Below are 13,650 nucleotides of genomic sequence, written 5' to 3'. Positions count from 1 at the left end.
GTAAAAAGAAGAAAGGAAGCATCATAAATTGAAAAAAAAAATACGTTAAAAAGTACATTTCATTGCAACCTCATTTCAATGGAAGTTTCTCAACTCACGACACATCTGAACCCAGAGTTCTATATCTCTTTGAGTTGCAAATGTACATGTGTCCTGTTATCTTGGAAATCATCCTCAGCAGCCTTCCTTACATTACAAGCTTCTTTTGCTGATGTCTACGGTCTAAAGTACACCAGAAAATATCCTGATCACCGCCTCTACTTACACTAGGAGTAATCAAAAACTGTCTTTCAAACACACAATACCAAAACAACCTGTCTCCATAAGCTGCTTCTATTTTACCTGTCATAGATACAAACTAAGGACAGGATATTTATTATCTATACAGTAACAAGTATCTTTATTCCCTTTATCAGAAGGCAATGGTTCAAATGTTTCTAAAACTTCATATGTGGTTTGCCTTTTGTGATTATGTCTCTCTATATATTAAGACCTTTTCTGTGAGGAAAATAAAACATATCATAAAAAAATATTATCCGTAATTCTGATGTTATTTTGATGTTAAGGGAAAAGAATTCAATTGACCTCCATTCAATCTTCATCAATTTTTGATTCCCTCCTTTCAGCTAGTTGCCATATTGGCCAAGAACTGGTCCGTTCAACAAGAAATAGCATTGCTCCAGTCTTTGTCATGACTCTGCCTAACATGCAGTAAGACTGACTGTTGTGATCGTATGGTCCTGCCATATCCCTCCTTTCAGCTAGTTGCCATATTGGCCAAGAACTGGTCCCTACAACAAGAAATAGCATTGATCCAGTCTTTGTCATGACTGTGCGTAACATGCAGTAAGACTGACTGTTGTGATCGTGTGGTCCTGCCATACCTGTACTCTCCCAGGTACAGGGTTATGGATCCTGCATGACGGTGTCATGTGTAATCATTGCACTTTGTTGGGTAAAAGGTGGCTGAGGACTTTCATATGTAACCGCCACAAGTGCGGGAAATAGTGCATCAATAATTCCCCATTGTGATAGTCATTTGCTTTAAATGAGCTTGTCAATAAAACTACAAAAACATTTATGTTCTTCAGTGCAGCTGGACAAAACAGAGAATACTATCGTGAAAAACAGAAAAATACCCGCACAGGTTAAAAATCAATTGCTATTGTAAGTATGTCTCCATGGGGAATCCGTTGAAGAAATTCAATAATGTTTTCTCACTGTACAAACACATGTTCCATGTTTCTTAAGAAAATCTAAAGAGAGCACTTCTCTCATAATGAGTATGGATCATCAATGTTGATCAATATTATAGGAATAAATTATGATGTCAACAAACATTCAGTACAAACTAATCACTTGAAATACTTTACACATGGCTGTGAAAAGCAATTTTAAACAGACAATATTTGAGTTGGTTTTACGTGTCCTGAAGCGTATACTTTGCAAATATGTGGAAAATATTATTGTATGTCTTGACTCGAACAAAGCAATTATGGTAAATTATGTTTAAATGAACTGCCCTCTAGTGAAGAGGAAATGTGAACTTACGACTCGGATGCATTTGAAAAGGTCATCTTATTAACCTTTGTTGAGTGTCATTTTATTACATAAAATGTTATCTTAAACAATCTGGAGGTGTGAGTTGAATCTCCACAAGGACATTATAAAAGTTAATCCAGGTGTACACAAAACATATGGAAATCATGGTGCCCAAACACAAATATAACATGTAATCTCTAAAATCTCGAATGACCAACTTCCTGCCCAGATGAATTGGCGATGGAATCACCATGGTATACCACAGACCATGGTGCAGCATGGTTTACCACTGCCAGTAATTGGCACCGTGGATTAGCATGGCAAATACACCATGGTATACCATGGTCCACAGACCATGGTGCAGCATGGTTTACCACTGCCAGTAATTGGCACCGTGGATTAGCATGGCAAATACACCATGGTATACCATGGTCAAATACACCAAATTCTGTGGTGCCAATTTAGCAGCCTAATCTTCCTGACTATTGAAGAATAGTTGTCTGTGTGTCTACTTTAATGGCCAAGCTGAACGGAGATTGTACCTGCACCTACTCTTCTTCGGAAAAGAAATACCGAAGTCTATCTGACTATCTTATCACAGGCATGCTGTTGTTCATGTTCATGCGTAGACTCACTGTAAAAAACTGACACTGCATACCATAATTCCTGGTGTCATTCACAAAAACTGCTCTATTACATTCACATAAACTATTTTTAAAGGTTTTTAGTTTAACTCTGGAAATGAAGCCTTCAAACTGCATCTTGGTTCCATAAAACTGTTGTCAGCTGCACCAAGACTAAGAGGCCTTTGTCAACAGATAACCTGGGAGGCCCTTGTCAACAGCTATACTGAAAAGCCCCTGTCAGCAGCTATATTGAGGCCCTTGTCAAAAGCCATACTGAGAAGCCCTTGTCAACAGCTATACTGAGAGGCCCTTGTCCACAGCTATACAAAAGCCCTTGTCCACAGCCATACTGAGAGGCTCTTGTCAGTAGCTATATTGAGGCCCTTGTCAATAGCTATACCGAGAGGCCCCTGTCAACAGCTATACTGAGAGGCACCTCTCCACAGCTATACTGAAGCCCTTGTCAACAGCGATACTGAGAGGCTCTTGTCAACAGCTATTCTGAAGCCCTTGTCAACAGCTATACTGAGAACCTTGTCAACAGCCATATACTTAAGCCCTTGTCAACAGTTATACTGAAGCACTTGTCAACAGCTATACTGAGAGGCCCTCATCAACAGCTATACTGAGAGGCCCTTGTCAACAGCCATACTGAAGCCCTTGTCAACAGCGATACTGAGAGGCTCTTGTCAACAGCTATTCTGAAGCCCTTGTCAACAGCTATACTGAAGCCCTTGTCAACAGCTATACTGAGAACCTTGTCATCAGCTTTACCAAGAGGCCCTTGACTTCAGCAGTAGGTGGAGCACTTGCATCAGCTATGTGAGACCCTTGTCATCAGCCATACTGAGGGGCACATCTTTTCAGTTAGGCAAAGGTCTTCCAAGGTGGTCCTTCAATTGGTGAAAGTCTTCTGAACTTAGCTATGATTCCAGGCAGTTCACATGGGTGGGCCACTCAACCATCTGGGTTTTGAACACACCAAAATCTACAGCAACTATTTTATGGAGACTCTTGAACAAGTCACTGCCATTAATCTCTTACAGCTACCATTCCAAAGCCACCAAGTAATCTTGTTGTTCAATTTCTGAACCCAATAAAAACAAAAGTGCACATAAAATTAGCTGTGACAGGCAAGAGTCATCACTCAACACAAAAAGTAAGTAATTCATCACATTTTCATTGTCAATAGGATTGGGTTAATTCAAAGATATTTCAAACATTTATTTTGCTAACAACTGGAACCACTCATCAAAACAGGAGACACTGACATTCCCCCATTTTATCACCGTTCACTGGTGTCCTGTTTCTTGAGTTACAACTCGTTTATTGGTTGGCGCCAGTCTCTTTGTTTCCCTCTGCAGAAAGTCAAGTCACAGGCTGACACAACTATAATTAAGGCTAAATATTTCACCAAATTTGCACATCTACAGGCTAATTTGTCACCAGAAAACAGGAAAGAAAACAGACTTTCATTACTGCTTTTTCTAGCAATGAAAATATCTTCTAGAGAAGCAATATTACACAGCTTGTGTCACTCTGGCTTGGAGTATTCTGACTTAACTCTCTGCGATTTAACTGTTTTTTTCTGGAGCAACTCATGAAGTCAGTGGTCCTTGTGTGACTAAAATACAACAGTCTATTAACAGTCAGTGATTAAACCTTTCTTTCCCCTTGGTGTCATATTAATAAATAGTGATAGAGTCACATTTGCCCTTTGGTGGAATGAAAACAAGAGACAAAGTATTCATTTACACCAGCTGTGCTTTTTGTAGCACCTTCATTAGAGGTTGATAAAGCATGCAGAATTGTAATGAGAATCAGTTCTCATCTCATGCTCTGCTATTTGAAATGTCTGGCTGAATCCAACCTACCAAATTAATTAGTGCCATATGTTGTACAACATTTTCGTTCCGCAAACAACTATGCATACCTAGGGCCTTGTATATCAGATTTTCATCCCGATATTTTTCAAAGGCACTTATAATAAGTTATATAATTCAATTCACAAACATAAGATGGAGTCACAGGCCTGTGATCTTCAAAAAATATTCAAGGTTTTACAGGCTTAATACTAATCTACATTAAGAATACAAACTAACTTACCTGATCCGACAAGGAAAATGTACGAGCATTTTTTGTGATATTTATATGTAGCACATGGAATCTATTTTTCTGGCACAACTCGTATGCGATGCCTGCGAATGATGTGCTGCCAGTCTTGGGAACTCGGTTGTATATAATGATAAGATCATCATTATCTGTGTCACCAAGGTCCTGAAAAATAAAGTAAACATACGTAAGTATATCAATAAAGACTCAACCTACCAGCAACACAACAATGTCTCAACAATGCATGCAGTCTTGCAGTCAAACAAATGTTATTTGAGTGAGTGAGTGAGTATGGTTTTACACCGCTTTTAGCAATATTCCAGCAAATTCATGGCGGGGGACACCAGAAATGGGCTTCACACATTGTACCCATGTCGGGAATCGAACCCGGGTCTTCGGCGTGACGAGCGAACGCTTTAACCACTGGGCTACCCGACCGCCCCAAATGTTAATTGATATATACCCACCAGAGTAATCTCTAAAAAGGACATTTCCCATGATGACCGACATATATCTATGTCAATATCTGTGTAAATGATAATTCAGCAGTGATAAACACAGTATGCCCCCACATATTCACATTTAAGTGACCTATTTAAATATATACATAGTAATGATAAAAGCACCATGAACACATATTACAAATCTAATTGGCCTGGAAGGGAAACAAGTAAATTTCCTAGAACTCAAAAACTGAAACCTTTTGTTAAAACAGAATGCAAATGTAAATAGCCTTTTTATTCTCTTTGAATTATGGTATATGATGTACTGAGAGTTCTTCAGTACAAGATGATTTTCAAAAATCATAGTTGCTGTAATTTCAGAAATGCCATGTTCCTCTCATGAAAATAGGCCTTTAATTTAAACACAACTGATGCCAAACAAAGTAAAGGAAGCATTTCAAATATTATTTTTTGGAAAGTGAACATGTTTCAATACAATGAACACCAGCCCATTAATCACATATTTCCTGACAGCGACAACAATACCGAATTGTTACTGAAACTACAAGTCAGAACCTTTCCACTCTAAGTGCCACCCTCAAACACAGCCACCAGATACATTACAAATAAACATTTTTCATTTCCTAATCCCACTGTGACAGAAACTGTGTTCCCGGATAGTCTCCCACAATGAAGGGATCATCCCCTACAGGGAGGGGTTAACCTGATCTGCCCAGTTCCTGGTGGCACAAAACACTCCACACCACTCCAGACACTCTGCTGGGCAGGTCTGTGTGGTTAACCCTTCATATGGTAAACCATATGGTTGATAGCAATGCCATGAATGAGGAAGATTTCATGCCCTACAGTGCAGCAGGTCCACCAAGGACAGGCTTTGCACATTGCATCCATTTGGGGAATTGACCCCTGAGGACTTGGACCAGCAAATGTTTTAAACATATATCTATCTATCCCACTGCCCTGGTCACAGTGCCAGAACAGGAAAGACAGTTGTTTTTATTTACTCTTTTTACTTTCTTACAAACAGTTTGTCAGAACAGCCAGCCAGTAGGTGGGAAATGATTTACCTCAGAATACTGATGCATCTTGATACAAGTGAAATGATTCATCTCGGTATATGATGCATCATGACACAAGTGAAATGATTCACCTGAGTATTGATGCATCTTGACACAAGTGAAATGATTCATCTCGGTATATAGAGGCATCTTGACACAAGTGAAATGATACATCTCGGTATATCGATGCATCATGATACAAGTGAAATGATTCACCACGGTATATGACACATGATGACACAAGTGAAATGATTCATCTCGGTATATGATGCATCTTGATACAAGTGAAATGATTCATCTCAGTATCTTGATGCATCTTCACACTAGTAAAATGATTAGTTTTAGCATATATATGCATCATGTCCCCATGAAGATCAAGGTTAGAAATGGTCTTCAGCACCCTATGCTAGTTGTAAGAGTTGTAAGAGACCACTAGCGGGGTTGGGTGGACAGACTCGCTGTTCTTGTTGATGCATCACATCCCAATTGTGTAGATTAGAGATGGGACGGGTAACTCTGATACTGGGGTCAGGTGAGTCCTGAGTGTGCCCTGGGGTATACCCACAGTACTACCCGGACCCTTGGTTAGTCATGTAATATTTTGTTTAATGATGATAACAGTTGAACTCCATGGTTACACAACAAGTTGCTAAATGTTTGCATTTCCTTCTGTCAACTTCAGTGTATGAATTATCAGATTGTTTTGTGTTTATCTAAGCAGCCTTTCCCAGGTCTCCAGTAAAACTTCAGCGGGTACCCAGGTAGGGTCAGGTAATAGGATGTCGGGTACCCGGGTAGTAAACTTGGACTCTTCCCAGCCCAAGTGTAGATCGATGCTGATGATGTCAATCACTGGATTGTCAGGTTAGATTATCTACAGACTGCATCATATACCTAGAAAGTTGCTGATTGTGGCGCTAAACAAATATATTTGCTGGGTTGGTTGGTTGGTTGGTTGGTTGGTTTTACGCCGCACTCAGCAATATTCCAGCTATATGACGGTGGTCTGTAAATAATCGAGTCTGGACCAGACAATCCACTGATTTACATCATGAGCATCGATCCACGCAATTGGGATCGATGCCATGCATTAACCAGGTCAGCCAGCCTGACCACCCGATCCCGTTAGTCGCCTCTTACGACAAGCATGGGTTGCTGAAGACCTATTCTACCTGACAGCAAGCCACTGTAATGATTCACCGCAGTATGTTCATATATCATGATAGGTGTTATACCTTATACTGTTTGTTTCTTATACCTTACATTGAAATGATACCTGCATATGTATACCCAACTTATTCAAGGGTATTACAATGAATTGTTAAACATAAATACCATTTTCCTAACAGCTGTCAAGAGTTGGACCTGAGTTGCTGAGCAGTTATCAGTTGATCTGTGGGTTGGGTGTTTTCTTTGATCATGGCACACAGCTCCTTGAAGAGGGACTAGGCGTTGGCCAACTGACATTCCTAGCAAGTTTGTCTGTCTTTGTTGGTCTTCTAACTAACATGTTATGAAGTGTATCAGTCTAGGACTTAATAATGATCCCCAAAACACAGAGAGAAGTTCCCAGTTTCACAGACAACGCTAATTACAATGTCTAGACCTTGATTGGAAATAAGAACAGAATTGTGGAGCACAGTTCCTTCAGTTGACAGTACTATCGTCATCTGTATGCTATTATCACCATGATATGTGTATTGTATTACAACAGTGAAAGTATGAGCAATTGAAATTGGTAAACACTTGATACACATTAAATTCCTTCAAGTCTGATAGTTAAACAAAAAGTTTTAAACCATTCTAAAATAACTAAACATTCACTGTTTGTAACAATATTAAAAAGAACAACTTCCTGATTCAAGAGAAGATTCTACATAAAATGTTCATTTTCAGTCTACAGTTCACACTAAAGTCTATGACCTTAAAAAATGATATTAAGCTAATAAAGCATTATATGATTTATATCTTAACTTGCAGGAAACATGAAAGTGCCAAAATATCCCTGCTTGTAGCCTCACATGAATCAGGCTTGGTTGTCTGATTAAAAGTCTTGTGGGAAAACCATTATAAACTAATTCGTTGAGTGGTATCTAACGGAAGAAACCCCGTGTTTGGATTAAGGAATTGAGGGTTAATCCTTCAGTGTATGAATCCCCAACTTGGGGGATTACCCTGACAGTGAGATGGATGTTCATGGAATGAGTGGCAATACCGTACATAACAGTCTAGACATCAAACATACTTCTGCTGAAGGATGCAACCCTCTGCTATGGAAGAAGCCAGATTGATTATGCACGGCATATTTGCTTTTCAGTTCTGACTTTTTACTTTCATTTTTTGCAATAACTATGGCTAAATTAGATCAATTTGGATGGTGAAGCTGCAGGTTCAGAAAGTCCAAATTGCAATGGCTAAACATCTGTTAAAATGGAAATTGTTGCTTTCCATTTGGACCAGCAAGCCATCAACCTAACTGAAACCTGTGTTCCTATTTTAACAGGATGTATACGGTATGGCATCCTCAGAGTTCCTGTTTCTAGGGAGGAGAATAACATCCTTCTATCATTGGCCCAGTGTCTGTTTTACCTGGTAAATGTGAAATCAGGACCTTGTTTCTAATTATTTTCCATTATGTGGTGTCTGTTTTTAACCAATCAAGTGAGCAAAATATATGCAACATCAAGTCTGCATCATTTGCTTCGAAAATGTCAGATTGTTTTAAATGGTGAAACACAAACAGAAGTGAATCATGTTGATATCGTTAGTTTCTGAAATTAGCAATTTGAAAAAATATACATCTGAAAGACAAAAAACTCATAAAAAATAATTCTTTGCTTCATTTAATATCATGATGTAATAGGATATTGAGAATCTCATCACATATAACATTTGTAGGAATTCTCAAGCAACGTCTTCAGAGATTAAAGATATCATTAACCAACCATCATGCCGATTCATTTTTCAAGACCAAAACTACCTAGATCATGTTGAATTCCTATAAAGTTGGAGATGTCTCACAATAAATTAATGACACTGGCTGGCCAAATCACCTGTCAGCAAGAAAAATCTATCAAGCATTCAAACTGCGACATCATGTGCATAATCGGAGCCATTTATTTGCGTATTACTCATGGTATTGAATATCAATTAGAGGTATAGAGGCGATTATTCAGGATAATATTTCCCTCCTACTTCTGCCTGATTATATCTTGCTCAACTCCACATGTCAGAACACTGCTTTCTGGCTGACGAACGAGCAGTAATTAATCACAAAATTAACATTTTACCATAACTAGGGACAGGAAAACCAAACGTGCATGTAATACCAACAGAAATCAGACTTAATACCATTGCAAAACGCTAACACTTACATGCCTTTCTTTGAATCGGATCTGTCATAATGCGCTAGCTTATTACACCCAGAACCATATTTCATAAAGCTTCACAGATAAATGAGACATTTTCAATATGGATGTACCATAAGTGACTCCATAAAGACACCCATAATTTGAAGGGAAAGAAATATTACTCTCACGCAGCCTGCTAATGTGACATATTACATCTTACTTTACATCCACATGAGTGTCCTCAGTATTCTCATCCAGAACATATGTAGAAGAAGTGTTTCAAGCAAGGCAATGTTTCATGAAGTGGAGCAATGCAACTTCACCTGCTCTCTGGCAGTTGTTACAACATCCATCTTCAGGCATGGACCTGAAGTTAAGGAGGTTGGGGCTTACACAGCTCTGAGCAATGACAATAGAAGACACCAATGATGGGCTTCACATTGTGTGGATTCAAACCTGGTATTCAAGCTGTAACCCAGAGCAATACCATAGAAAGATGTCAAGGATGAGCTTCACATTGTGCGGAATCAAACCTGGTATTCAAGCTGTGACTCTGAGCAATACCATAGTTAGATGTCAAGAATGAGCTTCACATTGTGTGGAATCAAACCTGGTATTCAAGCTGTGACCCAGAGCAATACCATAGTAAGATGTCAAGGATGAGCTTCACATTGTGTGGAATCAAACCTGGTATTCAAGCTGTGACCCTGAGCAATACATTGTGTGGATTCAAACCTGGTATTCAAGCTGTGACCCTGAGCAATACCAAAGTAAGATGTCAAGGATGGGCTTCACATTGTGTGGAATCAAACCTGGTATTCAAGTTGTGACTCTGAGCAATACCATAGTAAGATGTCAAGGATGAGCTTCACATTGTGTGGAATCAAACCTGGTATTCAAGCTGTGACCCTGAGCAATACCATAGTTAGATGTCAAGAATGAGCTTCACATTGTGTGGAACCAAACCTGGTATTCAAGCTGTGACCCTGAGCAATACCATAGTAGGATGTCAAGAATGAGCTTCACATTGTGTGGAATCAAACCTGGTATTCAAGCTGTGACTCTGAGCAATACCATAGTTAGATGTCAAGAATGAGCTTCACATTGTGTGGAATCAAACCTGGTATTCAAGCTGTAACTGAGCGATACCACAGTAAGATGTCAAGAATGAGCTCACTCATTGTTGGGAACAAACTGGGGCCTACGTGCACAAAGTTATCTCAGTGCTAAGATCATTACAATTCCCATACTTTAATACAGACTTATAATAGACTTAGTGTTAAGCCTCCTTTATGCAAGTGGGCCACGGTCTTCAATCCATACCTATCCCTTCTGCATGAACAATGTTTACCTTGGTATTACAGCTTCTTTATTTTGTGGGAAGAATTAAAATTCAGATTGAAAAAACCCCCGCAAAATTGCAAGCTCTGTACTTAGAAGTAAGAGATAAAGTATATTTTTATAGCTGAAACATCTGAACTTGAAAAATCTTTGAATGTGGCGTTTCACTGGAACTTTGATGAATCTTTTCCCCTTCATGATAATCACTGACATGCAATCTTGTCAGATATCTTATAATCTCTTTGAGCCCCCCCACAATCAGCACCTTCAGAACCAGTCAGCCACCAACATCAAGTGGTTTTCACTAAAATCGATGCCATCAATATCAGCCTTTTTTCTCTGAAACGTTATGAGCTGTAAAAACCTTGGTGTAAAGAGCAACATTTAGCAACAGCAAAGTGAATCTAAAACCTACATATAATATATCCCCAAGACCAACAATTACTATTGGGATGATTGTATGCTTGCCTGAATACCTGCAATGGATTGGCACAGTGGCATCCTGTTGATCATTCCTCCTCAAACGGTCATATCAATCTGTTCCCATCAACCCCTTCATCTCAAACAGCCCTCGATCAAATTCTTCTTATCGTACATCCTCTCATATGCCCCAACAATTCTCTAAATACCCATCTCATACAATTCTGGGAATAATTTCAGTAAATAGCTTCATTTCTGTTTGCCAAAGAGCTTTTCAGGCAGACAGACTTAAACGATAGTGAACAACTTGTCCATCTTGTGCCGTCAAATTGGGACTATTTGGAGAGTGTGGCCCCCGACTGGATCTATGTGCAGTGCTTCAGCCATACCTATAAAGCACCTGTTAACGGGGGTTTGCATCCCCTCCTGCTATCTGGCTGCTGGAGTGCAGACATATTTATTGACCATCTTCCTTGGGGAGACTAACATGAACACCTCACTTGATACACAGACCGAGTCTTTCATACAGCATCTGGGGCTCCAACAAGTTCTTCCATACAACATCTTGGAAATTCCATAAGCTCCATAAATAATTTTTAGGAAGTACATTTTTTAATCTTTCATACAATAGCCATGTGGACTGTTATGTGTGGGAGGAAAACCTGATGCCAGTTCTTTCAGCAGTTGTGGTTGTTCAGTCTGTGAATAATCAAATCTGGACCGGGCAAACTAGTGATTGATTTAATGAGTAACGTCCCATGCCTTTGGGGTATGATACTGTGTAATCAACCAAGTCAACACGTCTGACCGTTCCCTCCATTTTAAGTGAGAGAGTGGAGGGTGTTTTTAACCATAATCAGTAACATCTTGGGGGGTTGTACAGTATCAACCTGGACTGAACAATTGGCAATGTAAGAATCAATTATTCATAATCTGTAACAGTGATGACTCTCCCAATTCTATATGTATCGCGATATTGAATTCACAGCAACTTTGCATGAACTTCTATACTTCATAGGGCATAAACATTAAAAAGGCTTGAAACTTATACATCTGGTCACATTTCAATCAATACCATTTGTTAGACATAACTGGAGTGTCAACACCAGTGACAAAAAGACTAGAACAGAATTTAAGTCCTAAAACTATGTACATTGTACAATGTAGACATAGCATAACTTAATAAATGTAGGAAGGACCCATTTTGCCAACAAAGTCATTACACTGTTGTCTGAAATGTTCAATGTGTGAAATGACACAGGATAAACATATGAATTGATACAGGTAAGTATATATTGCGTACCGATCTGCTGTGAAAAGATGCATCGATATATTGGTGAATAGTTTGTTGTGTTTGTTTGTTGTTTAACACCGCACTCAGCAATATTCCAGCGGTCTGTAAATAATCAAGTCTGGACCAGACAATCCAGTGATTGACATGATATCCCTGGAAGACACCCACCACCAATAGCGCTATCACATGTAATCCAGGAATGATCTACCAGATGTACCCATGCCAAGTGCTCATTAAACTACCAGTTAAACAATCGTCAAGCAAACAACATTGACTGACATTGATCCTAAAATCAATGTTGACATTATTTGGATAATGGTCCAAATTCGAGTCTTTGTTTTAAAATTGAATGCAAAAATAGTTTTCTGTTATCTCTGTGAACTTGTCAAGGTTGTATTACCCAACATGTTACTGAATCTGTCAATAACCAAACAATGCATTCAAACACAGACTAAAGGCTTCCATTTTTTAAGCCAAGGCATGACCATATATTTTGAAAAAATGATATTATACAGACAAATATCAATTGAACTATTCCACATTCAAATCAAAATGTCTATATATTCATATTATTCTAACTTATATATATGATTTATAACAAAAAGGGTTATGCCAATGACCCCTTGACTTTCGTACTTAATACAGTAAAACATGTTTATAACGAACATTTTTATTATGATTTGACGGATTAAACAAACTTATTTTTTGGTCGTGGCCATTTGCTGTATATATGCTTATAACGAACTACAGTTATAACAAACTAAAATTAGTGGCCCCTTTGAGTTCATTATAACCCCAGTTTACTGTATAAAGATGCTCTACACAATCTGGTGTTGTGTTGTGTTGTTCTGCCTGGATCATTCTATTCTAACAGACGCATGGAGATCCGAGAAGAGGATAGGTCTTCAGCAACCAATGCTTGCTGTAAAAGGCGACTATGCTTGTGGGAAGAGGCGACTAACGGATCGGTTGGTCAGACTCGCTGACTTGGTTTATGTATGTCATCGTATCCAAATTGCGTGGATCGATGCTCATGATGTCAATCACTGAATTGTCTGGTCCAGACTCGATTATTTACTGACCGCCGTCATATAGCTGGAATATTGCAGAGTGTGGCGTTAAACAACAAATAAACAAACAGGCTGAGTGAGTGATGTTAACACCTCTATATTTCAGTATCACCATGGCAGGGACAAAAGAAATGGGCTTTACACATTGTACCCATGTGGGGACTCGACTCTGGTGTGGTGAGCAATCCCTTTTACCACTAGGCTACCCCACCACTCTGAAGAGTTGAGTTCTGATTATAGCCTGATCATATTTTGTTTTTCATTGTATTGTGTCGATTGTAATTAGAAACAATCTAGCTTGGTATTGATGTCAACTATGGATATCATTTTGTCATTGATGCATTGCCACTGCGACATGGGCTACTGATCAAAT

General features: G+C 38.9%; 1 protein-coding gene across 1 annotated transcript in view; it reads right to left on the bottom strand.

The window, feature by feature from the left end:
• LOC139459836 (heparan sulfate 2-O-sulfotransferase 1-like) overlaps nt 1-13,650 on the bottom strand; it is a 216,436-nt gene that overhangs the window by 74,066 nt on the left and 128,720 nt on the right. The window contains exon 3 of the mRNA XM_071241541.1: nt 4,275-4,445. Within this exon, the coding sequence (XP_071097642.1) occupies nt 4,275-4,445 (171 nt within the window). The remainder of the gene's footprint in view (nt 1-4,274; nt 4,446-13,650) is intronic.

The sequence above is a fragment of the Haliotis cracherodii genome, unplaced genomic scaffold (assembly GCF_022045235.1).
Source record: "Haliotis cracherodii isolate W230 unplaced genomic scaffold, xgHalCrac1.p SCAF_13, whole genome shotgun sequence".
Lineage (NCBI taxonomy): Eukaryota > Metazoa > Mollusca > Gastropoda > Lepetellida > Haliotidae > Haliotis > Haliotis cracherodii.
This window is presented reverse-complemented; position numbering and strand designations above follow the sequence as displayed.